The sequence below is a fragment of the Equus asinus genome, chromosome 2 (genome assembly GCF_041296235.1).
Source record: "Equus asinus isolate D_3611 breed Donkey chromosome 2, EquAss-T2T_v2, whole genome shotgun sequence".
In the NCBI taxonomy this organism is placed as follows: Eukaryota; Metazoa; Chordata; class Mammalia; order Perissodactyla; family Equidae; genus Equus; species Equus asinus.
Window position 1 is genome coordinate 115,379,683 of NC_091791.1, and position 22,948 is coordinate 115,402,630.

Below are 22,948 nucleotides of genomic sequence, written 5' to 3' on the forward strand. Positions count from 1 at the left end.
GCACTGCTGGCAAGGGTTGCACTGCTGCTCGGGCAGTCTTGCTTCTCCGGGGTTTAGCATTTTGAGTAGAAAAGGGAAATAAGTACTGGGAGAAAAGAACCCAGTGGCTCTGAGCCCTGGCTCAGTCACGGCCCAGCCTTTCTCGTAGTGGCGGCGGGGCCGCCAGTGGGAGGCTTTCTCTTCCCAGGCAGACCCAGGAGGTCCACCGTGCCCACAGGGAAAACACCTGCCATCAGACAAGACTGCAGGGGTGTGTGGCCTTCTGATTTGTGGCCTTGCCCACCCGTGGTGCTGACGGGACGGTGACTCTGCGTGCTGCAGTTTCTGAAGGACAAAGGCATTTCCACACCTGAGACTTTGCAATGAGGCTGCTGTTTGACACAGACGAGAGATTTCTTCTTTTATGTTCTTTCTCCAGGTTTTATACAAAACAAGGTGAAATATGATCCATAATTGGGGAATAGCTAATACATGATGATGAAATATGACACAACTAGTAAAAACATAGTTTTGAAGAATAATAGTGTGGAAAATTCACAATATAATTTTAAGGGAAAAATGTTGGATTCCAAACAGAGAGCACAGTGAGATCATAACTTCACTGGAAGTACAGACAAAAGAATGCAAGGTTGTATACCAAAATGTGAAAGTGGCCCTTGCTGGGCGGTGGGATTGTTGAGTTTTATTTTCTCATGATGGTGAACGTCGGATACTTTCATAATGCCAACAAAGAGAAGTGTATGAATTTTCAACCAGAAAGGGAGTAGGTAGGTGGTGGCTCTGTCTTCCCCATCACCCCTCGTCAAGCCCCAGGAATGTGGACTGTTCCCCTTGCCCTTGGGCTCCACTCTCCTCTGGGCCTCCCGGGGCCCTTCCCAGACCCTGTGCATTTCCCTCCAAGCCTTTCAGTCTCCTTAGCCACCTCTTCCTGAACGGGCCTCCCTACAGGTCTGAAGAGAGGTCTGGGCCTGGCCCTTACTCTGAGTCCCAGCATTGAGTTAAGGTTGTATTTACCTGGGGGACAAGTTTGACCAACAAGGATCATATTCTTAGCTGAGGGTCCTGTCTCTGGAGAGGACTGATGAGGCACAACTGGCCCTAACGCCAGGGTCCCTGGCACAAATCCAGTCCTGCCTGTCAAAACTGGTTCTGTCCCATGGATGTGAGGCTGGGTCCAGAAGGGACAACTGCGCTTCTAGGAAGTCTACCATGACCCTCAGTTACCCAAATATTGCCACCACCACTGGTGCACCTGCTGGTGTGCCTTTTTGAGACCAGGAAGCTCACATTTCCACTGGAGGAGGTTGCTGCCCTCTCTGTTGGATATTCTGACTGTGCTGATTCCCTTGTGATTTAGCCAACTGGTAACTATGTCTGCCTTTTTGTCAGTCCAAGTGCATTGACTGCAGTCAGGACGGTGGCTCTGTACCTACCCAACCTCATGCACTGTTCCCCAAACTTCCTGCTCAAGCCCAGTTGAGCCCCACCTCCAAACGCCCTGTTAATTTCTGCCTTTATGCTTTATCCGTGCAGTTTCCCTGCATGGAATGTCCTCTTTTATGCTCTTTCAAGTTCTTCAAGCCTCAGTAAAATCCCACCTCCTCCAGGAAGTCCTCTTTGATTGCTCTAGGCCACCATCTCTAAACCCCATCCCTGCAGCTCATGCTCTGCCCCGTTCTATCATATCAGGTCTTTTCTCATGTGTGCTCTGTATCCCTAGCCTGCCAGGGACTTGACAAAAAGTGCGCTGGATTGTTGGCTCCATCCTTTGGGGACTCTTCCAGATGACAGTGATGAGTGTGGCTCTACTTAGTATATGCCTGTCCTTCACCAATGTGCAGAGCAGGTCTGGGGCAGTGTCACCCTCTGCCTATGCTTCGGAGCTTACCCAGTGAGGCGGCGTGTAAAAGGCAGTTCCCGTCACCTGTTGTGGCCAAAGGAAGAAGCCGTTTGCAGCTTGTGCACACAGTGGACCACCAGTTCAGGCGACCTGGAACAGAAGTGTTCTCACTTTAGAACAGAATCCCAGAACAGGCAGGGACCACTGTGTGTTTGCTAGGTAAGCAGAAACACCAGTGGATGATTTTCTAGAGGATTTCTAGAGAAATTCAGTGGGAAGGCAAAGTGTTATGACTATTTTTTACCAAATAAAATATAGATCTTTTCTCCTTTAAGATAAGAAATAGTCAAATCTTCCCTTCAAGTAGCAAGAGGATTGAGAAACTCAAGGCCAAAGTCTTCTCTCCTTGAATTTGAGAACATATTTTACACAAAAGATAAGTTTTTTCTTTGTTTAATTTCCTTGAATACAGTTTCCTCTCCTGAAAGTTATTTTTTTCCTCAAATTATCCTTCTTTTTTGATGCATACATACCTCTGAAAGTATGGTTTACATTTAATTTAATACATCAAAACCATTATAGCTACTTAGTTATGTTAAATTTCATTGACACATCTCAAGACTTCTGCTTCCAGAAAGATAGAGTAGACATACTTTCCCCTATTAGTTGTAGTTAGTTGTACAACTAAAAATCCTAGCCATTATGTGTAAAACAACATGGGAAGACTGAAAAGTGGAGAGAAGAAAGTTGGCTGGCTAGGGACCTTTGGATCTGAGGAACAATATGGTGGTAGGCTCCCTGGAGTTTCTTTTTCGTCACAAATCCCAGACTAGATTCTGGAGAAGCTGGCAACCTGGAAATACCAATGGGAGCAGATGAAAGAAATATCATGCTTTCTTTAGACAAGATACCAGGAAAGGGCCAGCTTAGGAAGACAGTGACCCCTTAGACAATAACTTCTCTATTCTAGTCAAATACCACAGAAAAAACTGTATCCTACCATTACCCTGCCAGCAAAGGCTGAGTGGGGAGCTGAGACTTCCATCTTTGCCAGGCTGGAATGAGTCACTCACACCTGCTCCCCCACTGCCAGATGGTTTTAGAGAAGGCTGAGTGCAGAGCCAGCTCTTCAACCCTGCTGGACGGTACTGTGTAATCTACCCCTGATAATTAGGAACAATGGACAGCCTGGATTTCCATTACCATGTGGTGGTAATGACTCCTGCCTAGTAGAACCAAGAAACCCATCCTTCAACAGAGGCAGAGGGGAGAAACTGTACTTCCATTCCCACCTGGAAGTTACAAGTCAATGGCCCCCGTACCTACCAGAGAATGTCTGCTAAAACACAAGGTTTAAATAAGATCCAGAATCCTATAACAATACTCAATATGTATAATTTTTAATCAGAAATCACTTATACTAAGAACCAGGGAGATCTCAAATTGAATGAGAAAAAATAATCAACCAACACCAACACCGAGATGACACAGATGTTAGAATGATCTGAGAGGGATTTTTAAAGCAGGTGTCATAAAAATGTTTCAACAAGCAATTAAAAACATATTTGAAATAAATGAAAAAATAGAAAATGTCAGCAAAGATATAGAAAGTCTTGCCCAAAAAATATAAGATAAGAAAAACCAAAAGAGAAATTTGGAACTAAAAAATGCAATAACTGATTTTAAAAACTCAAGTGTCCTCAACAGCAGAATGGAGAGAATAGAAGGAAAAAAAATCAGTGAATGTAAAGGTAGAACATAGAAATTACCCAATCTGAATAACAGAGAGAAAATACATTTAAAATGATCAAAATCTCAGGGATATGTGGGACTATAACAAAAGATCTAACATTCATGTCACCAGAGTCCCATAGGAGAGAAGAAATAAGGTAGAGATGAGATAAGTATTCAAAGAAATAATCACTGAAAATTTCCTAAATTTTGGAAAACAAATAAACATCCCATAAACATATGGATTCAAGAAGCTGAGCAAACCCTAAACAGAAAAAAAACATGGAAATTCATGAAAAACACATAATACTCAAACTTTCAGAAACTAAAAAGAAAGAAAAGAATCTCAAAAGCTTCCAAAGAAAAACAACCCCACACCTGTATGGGAAAAACACTTCTAATGACAGTGGATTTCTCATCAGAAACCATAGAGGTCAGAAGAAAGTGGCACAATATTTTTCAAGGGCTAAAAGGAAAGAACTGTCAATCTAGAATTCTATGTCCAACAAAAATATACTTCAGAAATAAAAGGGAAATCAACACCTTCTCAGATGGAGGAAAACCAAGAGAATTTGTTTCTAACAGACTTAACCTTAAAAGAATGGTTAAAGGAAGCTCTCTAGACAGAAAGAAAATGATAAAAGAGAAAAACTATCATGACACGACGGTTTATATAGAAAATCAGAAGGAAGCTACAAAAAATGCTATAAGTAAGAGGTTTTGTCAAGGTCACAGGATATAAGATCAACATATACAAATCAATGGTATTTCTACATACTATGAATACATGAGTCCCAAATTTAAAAATATCATACCATTTATAATCATTCAAAAATGAAATACTTTAGTATAGATACAACATAATATGTTCAGTATTTGTATTCTGAAAACTATAAAATGCTGATGAAAGAAATCAAAGAAGATCTAAACAAATAGAGAGACATACCATGTTTACGAGTTGGAAGCCTTTCAACATAGTAAAGATGTGAATTCTCCCCAACTGATCCATAGGTTAAAAGCAATTCCTATCAAAACCTCAGCAAGGTTTTCTTGTAAAAAGGATATTATTACCAATCTAGAATTATACACCTCAGACAAAGAGAAACACAGAATTCATCACCATCAGATCTGCAGTAAAGAATACTAACAGGAGATTTCCAGGCAGAAGGAAAATGATCCTGGATGGAAGCAGAGTATATAGAAGGAATGAAGAGATTTGAAAGGGCAAATATGTTGGGAAATGTAAATGAATATTGGCTGTTTAAAGCAATACTAGAAATGCATTTCCAGGGATTAAATTATATGTAGAATTTAAACACATGACAGCAATAGCACAAAATATGGGAGTGCATCATAAATGACACAAATTCTAAGGTCCTTACATTGAGCAGGAAGTGGTAAAAGTGCAATTCAAGATCAAATAACTCAGACACATTTTGCAAACTGTAGGGTCACCACTAAAAGAACAATAAGAGAATGTATAATTGACAAGCTAGTACAGGGGAAAACAGAATGATAAACATTCTTAAGTAATTCAAAAGAATATGAGCGAGGAAAAAAGAAATACAACAACAAAAACCCAAACAGCAAGACAATAGATTTAAACCAAAATATATAAGTATTTATATTAAATGTGAATGAACTAAATATTCCAATTAAAGGACAGAGATTGTTAGCCTTGCTTTAAAAAACAAGCATATGCTGTTGACAAAAGACACCGTAAATATAATGACACAGAAACTTGACAGTAATAGGTACAGAAAGATATACCATTCAAAAACTAAGCAAAAGTAAAGCTGATGAAGCTCTTATTGATATCAGATGAAGTAGACCTTACTGAGGCACAGGATAAAGAGGCATATGTCATAATGATAACACAGTCAAGTCAATTGGAAAGTATAACAATACCAAATATGTACATATGTAAAATTTAGCCTAAAAATATATAAAGCAAAAACTGACAAGATTCAAAAGAGAAATAAATAAATCCAAAATCAAAATTGGAGATTTTTAACAGACCTCTCTTGATAAATGATAGAATCAACAAGCAAAAAATTCAGTAGAAATTAGATAAACATAATTCAAGAACTTGACCTAACAGACATATAAACAACAGTGAATCCACTGACCACAGAATGAATATATATTCTTTTCAGGTCACATGGAAAACTTCCAAAATTGACCACATGATGGTCCGTAAAGAAAATGTCAACAAATTTCAAAGGATTTGAAATCATCCAGAGTATGTGCTCTGACCACACTAAATATAAGCTAGAAATGAATAGAGATAACCAAGAAAAGTTGAAAATCCTCAAATGTTAGGAATTATACAGCACCCTTCAAATAACTTATGGGTCAAAGAAGAAATCACAGGCAATTAGAATGTATTTTGAAATGAATGATAATAAAAATCTGTGAGCTTTAACTCCAGCAGTGCTGGGAGGGAAGATTATAGTCTGAAATACACACAAGAAAAACCAAAAAAGGCTGAAAATAAATGTTGTAAGTGCCCACAAGGCTAGCAACAGCAAATCAAACCTCGACAGTGTAGGTTGAAATAGTAAAGGAAAGAATCAGCAATATAGAAAAAAATACAATAGTGAAAATCAAACAGAGCTGAGAGTCAGTTCTATGAAAAGAGTTATATAATTGTCAAACTCTTAAAAAGAATTGTCAAGAAAGAGAAAGTATAAATTTCCACTATCATTTATGAAAAATGAAACATCATTACTTTACCTACAGACATTAAATATAGCATATATTTAAACATAATATGCATATTGTAAATAATTTTATGTCAATACATTTGAAAATGGTAAATAAAGTGGACAAATTCCTTGAAAAACACAATTTACCAAAACAGACTGAAGGAGAACCAGAAAACATATACAGCTCTCTATCCTTTAAGGAAACTGAATTCATTATTAGAAACTTCTCCCTCACAGAAAACTCTAAACCCAAATGGCTTTACCAGTGAATTCTTCCACACATTTAAGGAGAGAACAGAGAGCAGAAAACCCGAGAACTTTCCCCATTTGTTTTGTGAGGCCCATACAACTTTGATACCAAAACCTGACAGGGACATTCCAGGAAAAGAAGACCATGGATGTGTCTCTCTCAGGAACAAACAGGGCAATGATTCTAAACAAAATATTTAGCAAACTTAATCCAGTAGTACCCAGAAGATCACTACATTATAACAAAGTTGGATTTATTCCAGGAATACAAATTGGATTAATATTAAAAAATAATCAACTTGTGGTCTCCTGCTTCCAAGAGTGATGCAGCAGCTGATGGAGAACCTGCCTGTCTGGTTACCCTAGTGGGAAAAGTGAGATCAAATACAGAAATCACCTTGAGAAGGGCAGCTGGAAGCTGTGGAGGCATGTAAAATTAAATAGGCTGAGAAACTAGCGAGAGGAGAAGCTCAGGGAGGAAAGCCAGCCCTGCAGCTTTGACCTGGAGGCATTGGCCAAATCTGGGTAGGGGTAGATGGCTGAGAACACACACTAATGTTGGTGCAAAGCTTGGTGGAGGGCCACTCCAAGCAGAGAGAAAACAGCGCAGCTTTGGGTAAGACTTTGGAGGCCTTAAGCACATAAGTAGCTTTTTCCTGAGGTCCTTTGCTGCATACAGAGTGAGAGGCTGAAAACCTGAGCAGAAAGCTTTGAAAAGCAGCCAGTCTGGAATCACCATAGGGAGGGTCCACAGAGTACAACAAGCTCTTGCCTGAAGACTTTGGAAAGTTAAGGGTGCAGGCAACGCCGGTGGAGGGTCAGTGATGGAAATACAAACACCAGAAGAGCTGGTGGTGGTGACTTGGGGTCTCAACACATTGGTTGGCTCCATCGGGACATTTGCTAACACTGGGACTGAGAGAGGCAGGAGGCTAAAACCTTTAGTGTAAAGTCTCTCCAAAAGCCAAGCGTTAGGAGGCAATTTTCCATGGGTCTCACATTTCTGTGCATCTTACAGAGGCACTGATGACTCTGACAGGATGAAAAATCTTTTCAAGGATGGCTGTACAGCAAACAGCCCCGAAAGACAGAGACAGTGTGTCTCTCTGGGGCAGAGGATAGATCTGTTCGCTATCCACTAAAGTAGAGATAACTTCTCCCTCCAGGACAAAGATTGGGCAGGTTTGCGTGCAGTCCATTATAAAAGATTGGAGTTTCCCAAGCTTGGGGCTCCTCAGCGGTGATGCAAACCCACTACATGCACAGGATCCACATGTGCCTGCTTCTGCATCACCCCATGAGGTTTGGGGAGCAAAAGGAACTGACACAAACAAGAAACTCATGCTACTTGCTGTGCTGTGAGTAAGTCCTTTGTCCCTGACCCAGGAGTCTTACGTCTTCCGCCAGCCTCCATGAACCTGTAGCAGGCTGACTAGCTGGCTTGCAAGCAGAGTAAGATCTCAAACCCTCACAGTTCTTTATACATAAAGACGGGATGCTGACAGAGACAGGGCTTTTTGAAAGAGACAAGACATGGGGCTTCATGGGCCAGGTTAGGGAATAGGAGAAAATTCTCCAGGATTCTGCAGGGAATGCTTTTCCTCAAGCTGTGGGCAAGGGGGCAATGAGTAAGGTCCCACTGTCCCATCTGTTAATAGATGTTAAAAGGCTGAGCAGTGAGAGGTAGGAATGAATGGTGGCTACTGTTCACCCTTCTCTCATGTGAGGAGGAGGCCCAAGGAGTCTCTCAAAGCTGATATAGGACTTTGGGTGGATCAAAACACCGGAAGTTCATTTTGTTGAGCTGTGCAATGTACTTAGCAGTGAAAGTAACAGTGCCTGGCTGACTGGCTGAGAGCTGCTGGCTCCCTGCACCTCCTGGTCCCCTCCCTTCTTCTCTACTCGACATCAGCTACTTTCACAAAAGATCATTAGGGACGGGGCCTAGGTATCCCTGCACCAAAGGGGGACTAAAGGTCATGTGTACCTGTCCAAGTGTGCTGGGGGAATTCATGGAGGAGAGGAACTCAAACGTCTATGACTCTGCTGGTTACAGGTGCCAAAGTCACCATCCTACCCAGTTATGGAGGAAGGGGCATCTGAATTCAACTGATGGGGGCTTGGTAGGTTAACAGTGGGAAATGGAAGCTCATGTGACCTTGTGTGTGATGCCCTTTGGGCCAATCCAATGTAGTCTTGTTGCTGCTTCTATACCTGAATGTACCATAAGAATTGAGAGGTTATACGAATGAATGTCCTATCCCATAAGTGCCAGAGGTGATTCTCCCAATTAGAAGAACCACAGGAGGAGATACACTAATGGGGAAAGCTCCCCTGCCATTAACCACCAGCAGATGGGTCAGGATTCAGCATGAGGGCCTCTCCCCACCGTGTCCAAGCTTTCACTCTGTAGATGACGTCTGTTGGCTGGCAAGTCAGATGCTCAGCTTCAGGGGCCCAGATTGTGTGATATATCTCAGCCAGCTGGGGGGCTGATAAGTCTCAACAAAATTCACAGCCCTGCTCACCAAGTCAAGTTTCTTGGGATGCTAGCCTGAGTTCACAATACTTAAGCCCTCTGGCAGTCAAGGAAAAAGTGCTGTGTCTTCAACCCCACCCTCCTTGCCCCCAACTGTCAAAAGGAGACACTTCCTTTGGCTCTGAGTTGGACATGGAATGTGTCTCACTGGGGCACTCTATGTGGTCCTTTACGACGTTCATCCTGCAAATCAGCTTCCTTTGAGTAGAGCCAGCCCATGTGGCCACGTTGGAAGTGATCCAGCAAGCTCTGGCACCTTCTCTACCTTTGGGTATAACCACAATGGCCCTTCAGGCTACAAGTGTCTGTGACTGATACTTTTGCTGACTAGAACCTCTGGCAGGGGGAAGTGGCCTCCACCTGGAGGTGTCCCTTGGGGTTTCAGACTTGTCATCTCCCTGACATGGCTGCTACATTCATCCCTTTGGGAAAGTAGCAACTGACCTGCTGCTGAGCTCTTGTCAAAACTGAACATATCACCCATGGGGGCCCAGTGACTCTGGTCTGATATTTCCATTTTGGGGTGGGTCAACTCAGCTTGAGTGAGTAATAAAGTGAGAAAGGCCCAACAGGGATCACTTGTCAGATGCAAATGGTATATTCAAGCACACAGCTGGCCTGGTCGCAGCAGCATCTTGGCTTTACATGAAAAAGTGGCAGCTGCCCCTCTAGAAGAAACTATTGCCCTCTCTGATGCCTGAACCAAAGCCTCTGGCTCAACAGGGCCCTTGATGCAGAGTCCCCTAAACGTCCAGGCTGGTTCCCTGACACTTTGGCTAAGCTGAAACTTGGAGGGATACACTGGGCTGGGGTGGCTGTTTGGCCCCAGTGCCAGCTCTGCAGAACTGGAAGTGGACCTGGTCACTCTGTTCAGTGGGCTGGACTCAAGGCTGTTCTCATAGTTCTGGCCAGCACTGTCTTGATGAAGCTTGCTCTATTTTACCGATCCTTGGACTGGTTGGTCTAGCAGTTTGATCTGTCACTTGAAAAACTACAGACCGGTAGATTAAAGACATTTCTTTATGGAGCCAAAAAATGTGATAACAAATCACAGGTGCTGATCACCTGTCTGGGATGCTCATGTCTATGTGCAAGTGAGGGCCTATCCTTTGATGAGACCAACTGGAATCAAGCTGCTTATAGAGGCTGCACCTCCCAGACCACCGCCATTGCTGCCTGGACCTCTCACTGTGCTGCACATGGCAATACTCCCACCACCACAGAGGGGCGCCTAGTAAAGGACTCCAAGTTCTGATGCAGAGGCTGCTGCTGCATGTCAGGAATTGACCCATTGGCCTTGCAGTAGAAGAGGAGGCATTGCTCCTGCCTGCTCCCGGCAGACGTACTTTTGGGGTTATTGGTTCTGCCTCACTGCTATTGACACTTACAACAGAGTTAACTCAGGCTACATAATTGTGACCCTTGAAACTAATTGTGCTATGTTTTTGGCTTTCCAGACCATCTTCAGTCTGACAATGGTATATATTTTATGAAAAAGCCACTCAACAATGAGCTGATAGTTAGATATTCAAAGGGCTTTCCACGTTCCCTACCATCCACAGGCATCTGGTATCTACATCACATCATAAACACAAATTAATTTGAGGTGGATCATAGACATAAATGTAAAAACTAAACTTACAAAGATTCATAGGCCTAAAAATAAAAGTTAAAACTATAAAATGTCCCATAAAAAGAACAGAATATTATTGGGATTGGCAAAGAAAAGAACTGATACGTGTGACTTCATCAAAATAAAAAATTTATGCCTATTAAAAGACATCGTTATAAAACAAAAAGGCAAACCTCAGACGGGGATAAAATATTCATAAAAAATGTATCTGAAAAGGACTTGTAATTGCATATATGAGGAACTCCTACAAATCAATAAGAACCAACCAACCTGATAAAAATGGACCAAAGACTTAAGATATTTCACTGTGAAGGATATACAAATGGTCAAAAAGGACATAAAAGATGCTCAATGTTATCAGTCATCAACGAAATGCAAATTAAAACCACAATACGTCATATCCTCATACCTGCCAGAGCGGTAATATTAAAAAGACTGAAAACACCAAATGTTGGGGATATGGAGCAACTGGAACTTTCCTACTTTGCTGCTGGGAATGTAAAATGGCATGATGATTTTGGAAATGTTTTGGCGATTTCTAATACAGTTAAACATACACTTACCATATGATTCAGCAATTCTATGGTTGGGTATTTACCAAAGAGAAATGAAAACATAAGACTTGTACAAGAATGTTCCTATGAGACTTATTTCTCAACAAAACTAGTTGCTAACAAATCTAGGATTGCATCTCCGAAATAAAGAATCAGCACTTAACAGTTGCTTCAGGCTCTGTTTTCTAGTGAACGTGGGTCACGACATCCTCATTCACTCCTTCTCAGGGAGAATTTCTGGAGGATGTACTAGTCAGCCCCCCATATCCATGGGTTTTGCATCCACTGATTTGATCTGCAGTTGGCTGAATCCATGGATGTGAAACCCACAGATATGGAAGGCCCCACTGTGTTCATTGTACTACGTCCTATCATATAAGAGGCTTGAGCATCCACGGATTTTGGTATCTTTGGGGGTTCCTAGAACCAATCCCCCTTGGATACCAAGGGGCACCGTACACCAAAATGAGGCAAAAACCAAAAGCAGGGGAAGATAGGGAACAGGAGGGAAATTGGGTGAAGAACGCAGGAGCATCTCCATGATGGTGGAGACAGAAGACTCCATTCTCCCTGGCAGTGTTGGGGGTGTGCTTGAGCTCAGAACTACTTTTCACGAGAAAGTATATATGAAAAGGCTTTACAGCTTGGCTCATCTGATGATGTTATCTTACAAATTGTGTGACACAAACATCATCTTACATGTCTTAGATTATATTAAAATTGTTCAAAAAATGGCTTCAAGCCTATGAATGGTTTCATCTTGTGTTTCTAATGTTATGTGAAACTACTAGTGACATATACTTTTTTATTTGGGGGCTGAATTATAACAGTCATCTCTTGGGGTCTTCAACTCTTTGTGGGGTTCCAATCAAGTGAGAATGTTTATAATAGATATTTCCAAGAAGTTGTGACAACATTTAATTGATTTTTTTTTTTTTTGAGGAAAATTAGCCCTGAGCTAACATCCAGCACCAATCCTCCTCCTTTTTGCTGAGGAAGACTGGCCCTGAGCTAACATCTGTGGCCATCTTCCTCTCCTTTATATGTGGGACGCCTGCCACAGCATGGCTTGACAAGCGGTGCATAGGTCTGCACCCGGGATCCGAACCGGCAAACCCCGGGCCGCCGAAACAGAACATGTGAACTTAACTGGTGTTCCACCAGGCTGGCCGCAATTTTTTTTTTTTTTAAGAAAGAGAATAATACTAACAGAACTAGAACAGTTGGAGGGGCATCATATTATTTATGTTTCAACAAGCCATCTGTCATTATTAAGAATAGATCTACCATATGATCCAGCTATCCCACTGCTGGGTATTTATACAAAGAACTTGAAAACACAAATGCATAAAGATATATGCACCCCCATGTTCACTGCAGCATTATTCACAATAGCCAAGATTTGGAAGCAAACTAGGTGCCCATCAAGGGACGAATGGATAAAGAAGATGTGGTATATATACACAATGGGATACTACTCAGCCATAAGAAATGATGAAATCTGGCCATGTGTGACAACACGAATGGACCTTGAGGGTATTATGCTAAGTGAAATAAGTCAGAGGGAGAGTCAAATACCGTATGATCTCACTCATAAGTAGAAGATAAAAACAATGACAAACAAACACATAGCAATGGAGATTGGATTGGTGGTTACCATGGGGGAAGGGCGGAGGGTGGAGGGCAAAATGGTAGATTTGGCTCACATGTGAGGGGATGGACTATAATTAGTTTTTGGGTGGTGAACATGATGTAATCTATACAGAATTCGAAATATATTACGATGTACATCTGAAAGCTACATAATGTTATAATCCAATGTTACTGCAATAAAAAAATAAAATAAAAAAGAAAGGGAAATAAGAAAAAAAATTAGTTTTGATAAAAAATTTGACTGCTTTCAGTAATAAGTAATGAAACATGAAGGACAAGGACTGCAAGTAACGCTAGAAATTAAAACCCTCAAAAGTATGTTTAGTTCAGAGCCAGAGAATTATTTCTGAATAGATTACCATATTAACAAAGTTTAATATAATAAACCTTATCAGTACTTTGTTTAAACTGGATACCTATCTTCTCTACAGAGCTTTTTGGTTAAGATTCAGTAATTTCATTTTAATAAGTGGTTTTATTAATATAAAATAACTGTACCCTTAATTCTAAATGAAAACATGTATTAAAATTAACGCTACAAAATTAAATAGACAAGCATCTATTATATGAAGACGCTAATGTTTATGCTAACAAATTGGTATATTCTCACCCCTTGGAAGTCATCTTATCAAAGCTAAATGAGAAATGCAATTAAAGGCTTTAATTGATGGTGCTACTGAATGGCCTGTTGGAGACATAATCAGAAATAACATGCCATCACTTGGTAACTTCTTTTTTTCTAGGCTGTGAAATAGCAACCCGTCTCAACTGACTTTTACAAAGCCTTTTTATAAACATCCAGGCTGGGAGATATTAAAACTGGGTTGCCTCAAAGTGGAGGAAAATTAGAAGATTCTTGCTTACAAGGCATAAAACTGAACATAGTGGCTGTAACACCTGAGAGCCTGACACATTTAATATCAAGGCGGACCGGCCTCATTCATCCTTTGAATTGGATCTAAGCTGGTAGTGGCTCTTTGCAAGAGTGGGAAGGTGCAGGGGGTGTTAGTCGAGAAACTGGGGTGGGAGGGGTGGGGGAGGGGGTACAGGGGATGACCTAATGAGGCACATGGTCCACATTTACGGGCAGACTCTGTGGTTTGCCCACCCAATAGACTTTCCCTCCCATCCTTGCTCACAGAGCCCTGCTCTGCCTGGTGTTTCTCAGGTGAGATGAGATTCCTTTCCTGCCCTGTGGAGGAAATGTTGATAGGCTCAAGACAATCTGTGCAATTCCATGGTGTCAGTGTGGCCACATGCTGTCACTTGGCCCTGAGATGTAAGAGGAAATCGGTGGTGGCAGCTACCGGGAAAGTGGTGCTCATCCCTCAAAAGGGTCATAGACAGGGGCTGGCCCCGTGGCCGAGTGGTTAAGTTCACGCGCTCCGCTGCAGGCGGCCCAGTGTTTCGTTGGTTCGAATCCTGGGCGCGGACATGGCACTGCTCGTCAGACCACGCTGAGGCAGCGTCCCACATGCCACAACTAGAAGGACCCACAACCAAGAATATACAACTATGTACTGGGGGGCTTTGGGGAGAAAAAGGAAAAAAATAAAATCTTAAAAAAAAAAAAAAAGGGTCATAGACAGGGCCTCTCCCTCACTGCTCTGGACCATGGTGTGTGAGGATATGTCGCCAGATGCATCTACAGGCATGCTGTACCTGAATGGAGACAGCACTGACCCGCTAAAGAGAAAAGAGCAGGAAGTTGGGTGTGCCTGGGTCCTGATGATACTGTGGAGCTGCCAGCCCAGCCACAAGCTTCTCTGTCTCCAGACTTACTGTTGTGTGTGTTATGTGGGATAATGATGGAGTCACAGCTGAAGCTCCTGTGGGCTGGGTTAGTGCCTCTCCTGCTCACTGCAGGACCCACAATAAATCACCCAGCTCTGTGTGGGGATGCATATTTCCATTTTACAGATGAGGAAACTGAGGCTCAGAGAGTGAATAAACATGCCCATGGTGCACGGTATTGTAAAGGAGCCATTGCTCATCCAGGGCAAAAGCAGATCAAGATCAAGCCTGGTTTAATTTAGTCGGATGTGGTTGTTTGTGGCAAGCCAGTTTTAACTTCTCTGAGCTGGTATGATTTCAAAAAATATTCTCTTCAATACGTAGTAGAGCGGAAGCTCAAGTCGACATTTGTCTGAAGCCACAGACCAGTCTTTCTACCATGCCTCCTTACAGAAACAAGGGTCACCCATTCTCCCTTTCTGGCTCTTGCCTTCACCCTCTCTTGCTTGTTTCTCTCATTCTAATTTTTCTATGAAAATTTTGAAAAGTGATGAAAACAACATACCCATCACCCAGAACCAAGCAAATGCCAACTCTCTGTCATATTTGCTTCAGCTTATTCCTTTCTATGTAAAAGAAAAAAACCCTAAAGATCAAGTTGAAGTTCCCTTTACGTGTCTCCCTGATTTTTGTTCTCATTCCTCCCTCCTCAGAAGCACCACTACAAGAACTGAGTAACTTTTTCATGATATAACATGAAAACAGATAAATTATACCATTAGACATTGACAAACACATGCTGTGCACAAGTCTTATTCCTATGCGTCTGGTTTCCAAATCAAAACCATACTACTTCCTTCTCTCCCATATTCCCTCCTCCCATTATTCTTTTCCCCTCTATCTCTGTCTATCTCCCAAGAGTCTGTGGTGGTCCCACTCTCTGGGACCACCAGTGTTCCTGCAAGGTAGGCTCCTCCTTTTTCTTTCCCCATAGAGGACACAGATCAGACAGGGTCCACTGCTCTGACCTCTCCTTATTCCAGAAATTGGGAGGGTGAGCCAGGGTCATGTGGTCCCTAGGGAGAGGTGGCAGGGAATGAATCCCACTGAGTCATTCAAGAATGGGATATGGGATAATCGGCTGGGACTCTTAAAAAAGCCATTATCACAAAAAACAAAAGAAAAGATAGGGGAATATTCTCTAAAAAAGACTAAAGAGATACAACCAAATGCAATGTAGAAATCTTGATTGGGTCTTGCAGTGAAAAAAAATTATAAATGAGATTTTGGGGCTAATTGGGAAAATGTGAATATAGGTTCTATATTAGATAGCATATTAAGTTTATGCTATTTTTCTTAGGAGTGAAAATGTTCTGGTTTTATAGGACAATTTTCAGATGATACATACTTGCAATACACATTAAAATGGTTCAGAAAAAAGTTATGGATATATACAAAGGGAGAGAAAGCAACTGTGACAAAACTCTGAAAATTGGTGATTCTTGGTGCAAGATACATAGACACTAATCTTTCAACTTTCCTGTAGATTTGAAAATGTTCAAAGCAAAAAGACTGCCATGTTGGTTTGTTCCACAGTATTACACTTATAAATGGAGACATTCTGTTCTGGTGCCAAAGACAATTTCTATGTAAATTAACTCATTTGTCCTGTTTAAGTTTTAAAAAATTGGTTGAATTCAGTTAAAGACCCTTTGGGGGAATCTAACTGATGCAGTTATTTAGTTTGATTGCATTTATCTCCTATTTAGTAGATGAGTTGGAATTTTTACGGTTTGGTAATTTTCAAATTTTTCAGAGGTACAAAGCCCTGAAGCTTACAGGTGACTTCTCTGATGTGTCTCATGGTAATCCCCTTTTGCACCCATGCAGACAGCATTAATAAATCATCATCCTTTTCAGGGAAGACATGTTAATCAGTCACCTTTCTGTCCACAAAGGGGGCAGGAGACGCGCTCATCCTTCCCAATTCAGAGCTCTCTGCAATAATGACCAATTGTTTCACATTGACAATAGGGAGGAAATGAATTATTCAGCCATAAAGTAGGCTTTGGAAAACCTACACTTGCAGAACTGAGTATCTAAATATCTAAGACAGTCAAGGGCTCAGACTGGTAGCCAGCAGGTTAAGCACAGGGACTCCAGAGCTAGACTTTCTGAGTTCAAATCTTAGTTCTACTACTTCTTAGCAGTGTGACCTTGGACAAGTTACTAAACCTCTTTAGCTCTTCTGAAAAACGTGAATAGTATTGATATAACAGAATTTTTATGAACAACATATTAATATTTGGGAAGCACTTAAAACAGGACTTGGCATACAGAAAGCATCATATATGTCTTTTTATCAAAACAGGTCCAAAACCCTGGGTTAAATCAAGGCATGTATCTGTGAATAAACTAACGAGTGAATGAATGAATGAACCAAAACCCTTTGGCTTAAAAACTACCTTCACATACTAAGGTGATCCTGGGGGTGAACACCGTTGCGTTTGCACTCACAGAGGAAAGGTCTGCGAGAAGCTCTTCTCACGCAGACTGCCAGTGCTGCTTGATGAGGTCTGCTGGTGCACCAGGAGGCGAGGACAAGAAGTGAGAGGAACTGTTTAGGAGCTTTTACGGCAATGGGCCTTGCTGCAACATTTTTACTGAATTTTATAGAAATATCAGTTCAGAATGGATTGGAAATTTTAAAAAAAGTGGTCCTTCAGTAGAGATAAACATAAAAGAATGAAACAAAACGACTGAAGAATCAGAAGCAGATTTGGAAATAAAATGAAAAAAAGAAAGATATTAAAATGAAAAACTCAGAATCAGTTTAATATTATATTAGACAGTGTTGAAGAAAAAATTAATATACACAAACATAAGTCAGAAGAAATTATCCAGAATGCAATTAAGAGGGAAAAAAAGAGAGAACATTAAAGAGAGGCTATAAGACATGAAAGGATAGACTGAAAAGGTCTAACATTGTCTAATTGAAATTCAGAAAGGAATGAATCAGAGGCAATATTGAAGATATCCTAACTGAGAATTTTTTCAGAAGAAATATATAGAAATAAATTCAGATTTAATAAGTCTAAGACATTCCAAGCAATAAAAATAAGATTAATTTATTCCTTGACATGTCCTGGTGAAACTGCACAATATAAGACAGAGAAAAGATCTGAAAGCAGAATTAAGAAAACAAAAAGATTATCTTCAAAGGAGTGGCAGACGGACAGCTAACGCCTCAAAACAAACAATAGAAAACAGAAGCCAATGGGATAATATCTTCAATGTGCTGAATGAAAATAACTGGCAACCTGGGACACTATGTCCAGCAAAAATGTTTTTCAGGGGCTGGCCCCGTGGCCGAGTGGTTAAGTTCGCACGCTCCGCTGCAGGGCCCAGTGTTTCGTCGGTTCGAATCCTGGGTGTGGACATAGCACCACTTATCGAGCCATGCTGAGGCAGCATCCCACATGCCACAACTAGAAGGACCCACAACTAAGAATATACAACTATGTACCGGGGGGCTTTGGGGAGAAAAAGGAAAAAATAAAATCTTAAAAAAAAAAAGTTTTTCAAAAATGGGGGTAAAGCAAACACATTTTAAGACTAATAAAGACTGACAGAGTTAAAGCAGTAGACACTCATCCAAGGAAATTCTAAAGGATGAACTTCAAACAGAACGAAGGTCTGATATACAAGTAAGAAATGAAGAGAAACAAACATGGCAAATATATGGGTAAATGTAAATGAACACTGACTGTATAAAACAATGATAATAAAGTCTGACGAGATTAAAAGTATAGAATTAAAATAAATGACAATAACTTATAAGTCAGGAAACGGGGAGTGAATAAAATCAGACTAGTCCAAGGTCCCTGTATTGTACGGGTGTAGGTGAAGATGCTGATTAGTTTGAGATGGGATTCATACGCATGTTATATTTTTTAGGGTAATCTCTCAGTGATAGAAAGAGAGTGTATAACTTCAAAACTAGTAGAGGAAAAGAATGAAATGATTAAAAAATATTCAATTGATTTAAAAGAGGGCTTGTAAGGGGAGAAAAAAACCCTATACAGAACAGGGACAAAAAGTGGTTACACTAAAAATAAACACAGTTGTTAAAGAGAAAAGTTGTCAAATTGATTTTAGGAATAAATCAACTACATGCTGTTTACAAAACATACATCTAAAACACTGGAACACAAAAGTGCTAAAGGTAAAAGGATGGTGAATGGTGCAACAGGCAAACTTTACCCTAAAGAAAGTTGGGTAACTGTAATAAAATCAGATAAAATAAACTAAGAGGCAAAAAAGCACTGCTAGAGTTGAATAGGCACTCTTCATAATGTTCAGCAACTCAATGCATGACAAAGATATAAGTTTAGTTGCTGTATCTAATAACATAGCCTTAGATTTACACATGATTAAAAATAAACGGAAGTATAGATAAATACGCAATCACAATAGTAAATTCTAATGCATCTCTCTCAGTAATTAGGAGAACAAGTAAAAAAATATAGAGAGAGATTTGAAAAACATAATAAGTGACCAAATGGACATACATAAAACAGCCCACAATAGAAGCCTATATGCTTTTCAAGCACACACGGAACATTAAAAAAAAATGACCATATTCTGGGCCTTATCATAAAGCAAAAGTCTCAACAAAGTCCTTTTTATTTTGTGCTACTTTTTTTTTTTTTTGAGGAAGATTAGCCCTGAGCTAACATCTGCTGACGATCTTCCTCAGTTTGCTGAGGAAGACTGTCCCTGAGCTAACATCCATGCCCATCCTCCTCCACTTTTATATGTGGGACACCTGCCACAGCATAGCTTGACAAGCAGTGCCATGTCCGCACCTGGGATCCGAACCAGGGAACCCTGGGCTGCCAAAGTGGAACATGCGAACTTAACCGCTGTGCCACCAGGCTGGCCCCTCCACAAATTTCAAATCATAAAGATCATGCTCTCTGACCACAAAACAATTAAGCTAGAAATCAATAAACACTTCAAATAATTCATGGGTCAAAGAATAAATTAAAGTGAAAATTAGAAAATATTTTAGAACTGTATGATAACAAAAATACCACATTTCAAAACTTGTGGGATGTAGCCAAAATAGTAATCAAAGGAAAACAAATAACCTTAAATGCTTATAAGAAAAAAGAGGAAAGGTTAAGAATTAATGAATTCAACATTTATCTCAAGAAGTTAGAAAAGGACAGTAAATAAATACAAAGCAGAACTAAGAAAATAATATAGATCAGGAGTCAGTAAACTTTGGCCTGTAGGTCAAATCTGGCCAGGGGCCTATTTCTGTATGGCCTGCAAACTAGGAATGTTTTCTTTACATATTCAAAAGGTGAGAAGTTGGGGGGCGGGGTGTGTGTGGAGAGAGAATATGATGTTTGGGAAGGTATAAGAGAAAGAGAATAAATATTTGATAGAAACATTATGTGACCTGCAAAGCCTAGAAACATCCCTCAAATACCAATGTAAAATAATGGAATTTTCATACCAACAAAAGCAAGCCTGCACCTAAAAACAAACCTAAAGTTATATCACATCAGGATGGCATAACATGTCTAAATCTGTATGCACCCAATAACATCCCTTCCACGTATATAAAGAAAAAGTTGACAGAATTGAAGGAGAAATAGAGAAACCCACAATCTTAGGGGAGACTTTAATAGACCTCTTTCAATAGATGGTAGAACAAGTGAACAAAAACTCAGTTAAAGACAGAAGATTTGAACAACAAAGTCAACGAACTTGATATAATGTATATAAAACACTATACCTGAGAAGGGCAGAATTCAAATTTTTTTCAAGTGTCTATGAAATATTTCTCAAACTTCATCATATGCTGGGTCATAAAGCAAGTCTCAACAAATTTTAAATGTTTGAAATCATTCATTGCATACTCTCTGATCACAGAATTAAAATAGAAAAAAACACTAAACCCCCCCCCCCCGTTTTCTTGGACATTAAGCAATATACTTATAAACAATCTATGAATCAAAGAAAAATTACAAGAGAAATTCGAAAACGTTTTAAATTGAATGATAAGAATAACCTATCAAAAATTGTAAGATTTAACTAAAGCACTACATAGAAAGACTTTTATGGCTTTGTAGCATTTACAGCATTGTAGCATACTGCCAAAGAAGATATAATGACAGAGGTTTCCATCTCATGAAGCCAGAAAGAACGGCATATGTTACCCAAAGAAAGAAGATGGAAAGAAAAAAAATAAAGGTAAGAGTAGAGGTTTAATGAAACAGGAAATAAATATACAGGAAAAAAGGCAATAGAGGCCAAAAAAGTTCTTTGAACAGATTAATAAAATTTGTAAGTCTCTAGCAACATTATTAATGAAAACAAAAGGAAATTACAAAGTATCAACATGGGAAATGAAAAAGGGGCCATCACCACAGATCCTACAGACATTCAAAGACAATAAATGTTAACAACAATAAATTTGGCAATGTAGATAAAATAGAAAAATTCCTCAAAAACATTTTTAAAATGACATAAGAAGAAATAAATATTTTAAAATAGTCCAAATTCTTTTAAAGAAATTGAATCTGTTATTTTAAAATGCACACAAAATGCAACTCCATGATCACATGGTCTCATGGTGGATTTTTCCAATCATTTAAAGAACATATAACACTAATCTTATAGAAACTCTTCCATCGAACAGAAACAGAGGAGAGATTTTATAACTCTTTCCATTAGGTCAGAATAATCTTGATGCCAAAACCCAATGTGGAAGTTACAGAAAGTGAAAGATCAATATTTCTCATGAACACAGACGTCAAAATCCTAATCAAAATATTAGCAAATCAAATTTAGTGATACATAGAAAAGATAATATCAAGACTAAATGGGTTTATTACAGGGGTGTAAGAGTGGGTAAACATTCAAAAACCAATCAATGTTTTAGTAATTACAGAAAAAAAGAGAAGGAAATCATGTAATCATTTTAATAGATGCAGAAAAAACAATTGATACCTTTCAACACCATTCATGAAAGAAAAAAGCTTAGCAAACTAGGAATAGAAGGTAACTGCTTTAATCTGATATAAAGTATCTATAAAAATCTTAGAGCTAAGATCCTATTTAATGGTGTAACAATGCAAGTTTCCCTCTGAGATTGGAAACTAGTCAAAAATGTCCACTATTACCTCTCCATTTCAAACATCTCTTGGAGGGCCTAGCTTATGTGACAAAGCAAGGAAAAGAAAGGAAAAAATCTACAAGGATTGGAAAGGAAAACATAAAATTATCATCCTTTTTAGTTTATATATTATGAACCCAGAAAGTGGAAAAGAATCTATAAACTACTAGAATTTATAAGCAAATTTAGAAAGGTTCCAGAATACAAGATCAATAAATAAAAATCAATTGTATATCTATATCTCAGTTGTTGCTGGCATTTTAGAAAAGATGTGTTTTACAATACCAAAAAATATATCAAATGCATAGAGATAAATCTAATGAATAATGTTCAAGACTTTTGAAAACTACAAGTATTTGTAAAAGAAATTAAGGAACATGCCATGACCATGGATTATAAGACTTAATATTGTAAAGACATCAATTTTGTCTCAATTGATCTACAGACTAATTTATATGGAGTTAACATATAGATTCCATTATATATTTTATATATATAATTAATCTACATAGATTCCATATAAGTTAATATATATGCAAATGCCAAGGCTGAGAATAGCAAAGACAAATATTAAGAAGAAAAACAAAGCTGTATGCCTTAGTGAGACTTATAAAATTATGTAAGACTTTTATAAAACCATGGTCATTTTGTTCTCAAGACAGACAAATAAACCAATGGAACAGAAGAGAGTCCAAAATCAGCCCCACATACAGCTCCCTGCTTTATCTCAAGGTCACACTAGTATAATAGAGAAAGGATGGTTTCAATGAAGGGCACCAGGTCAGGTGGATAAATATATGGGCAAACGGACTTTCAGCACACGTCATACCATATATAAAAATCATTTTTAGGTGGATTGTAGACTCAAATGTGCAAAGCAGGAGCTTTTCTCTTCAGGACCTCAAGGTGAGCAAAGATTTCTTACACTAAAACAGAATCTGCCAAAGTAAAGAAAAAAAAGGTAACTTGAACTATTTTAGTATTAAGATAATTTATTCACTAAAATCAGTCAGAATGAAAAGGCAACCCACGGAGGGGGTGAAGATACTCGCAATGTGTATCTGACAAAGGACTCGTATCCAGAATACATAAGGAATCCCCACAGATCAATCAAA

At 39.5% G+C, this 22,948-nt stretch overlaps 1 protein-coding gene across 6 annotated transcripts in view; it reads right to left on the reverse strand.

The window, feature by feature from the left end:
* The window catches only part of OTUD7A (OTU deubiquitinase 7A), a 392,936-nt gene that overhangs the window by 68,334 nt on the left and 301,654 nt on the right, over window positions 1-22,948 (reverse strand). For all 6 annotated transcript variants that reach the window (XM_070496818.1, XM_044763182.2, XM_070496820.1 and 3 more), the window contains one exon: window positions 1,889-1,990. In XM_070496818.1, the coding sequence (XP_070352919.1) occupies window positions 1,889-1,990 (102 nt within the window). The remainder of the gene's footprint in view (window positions 1-1,888; window positions 1,991-22,948) is intronic.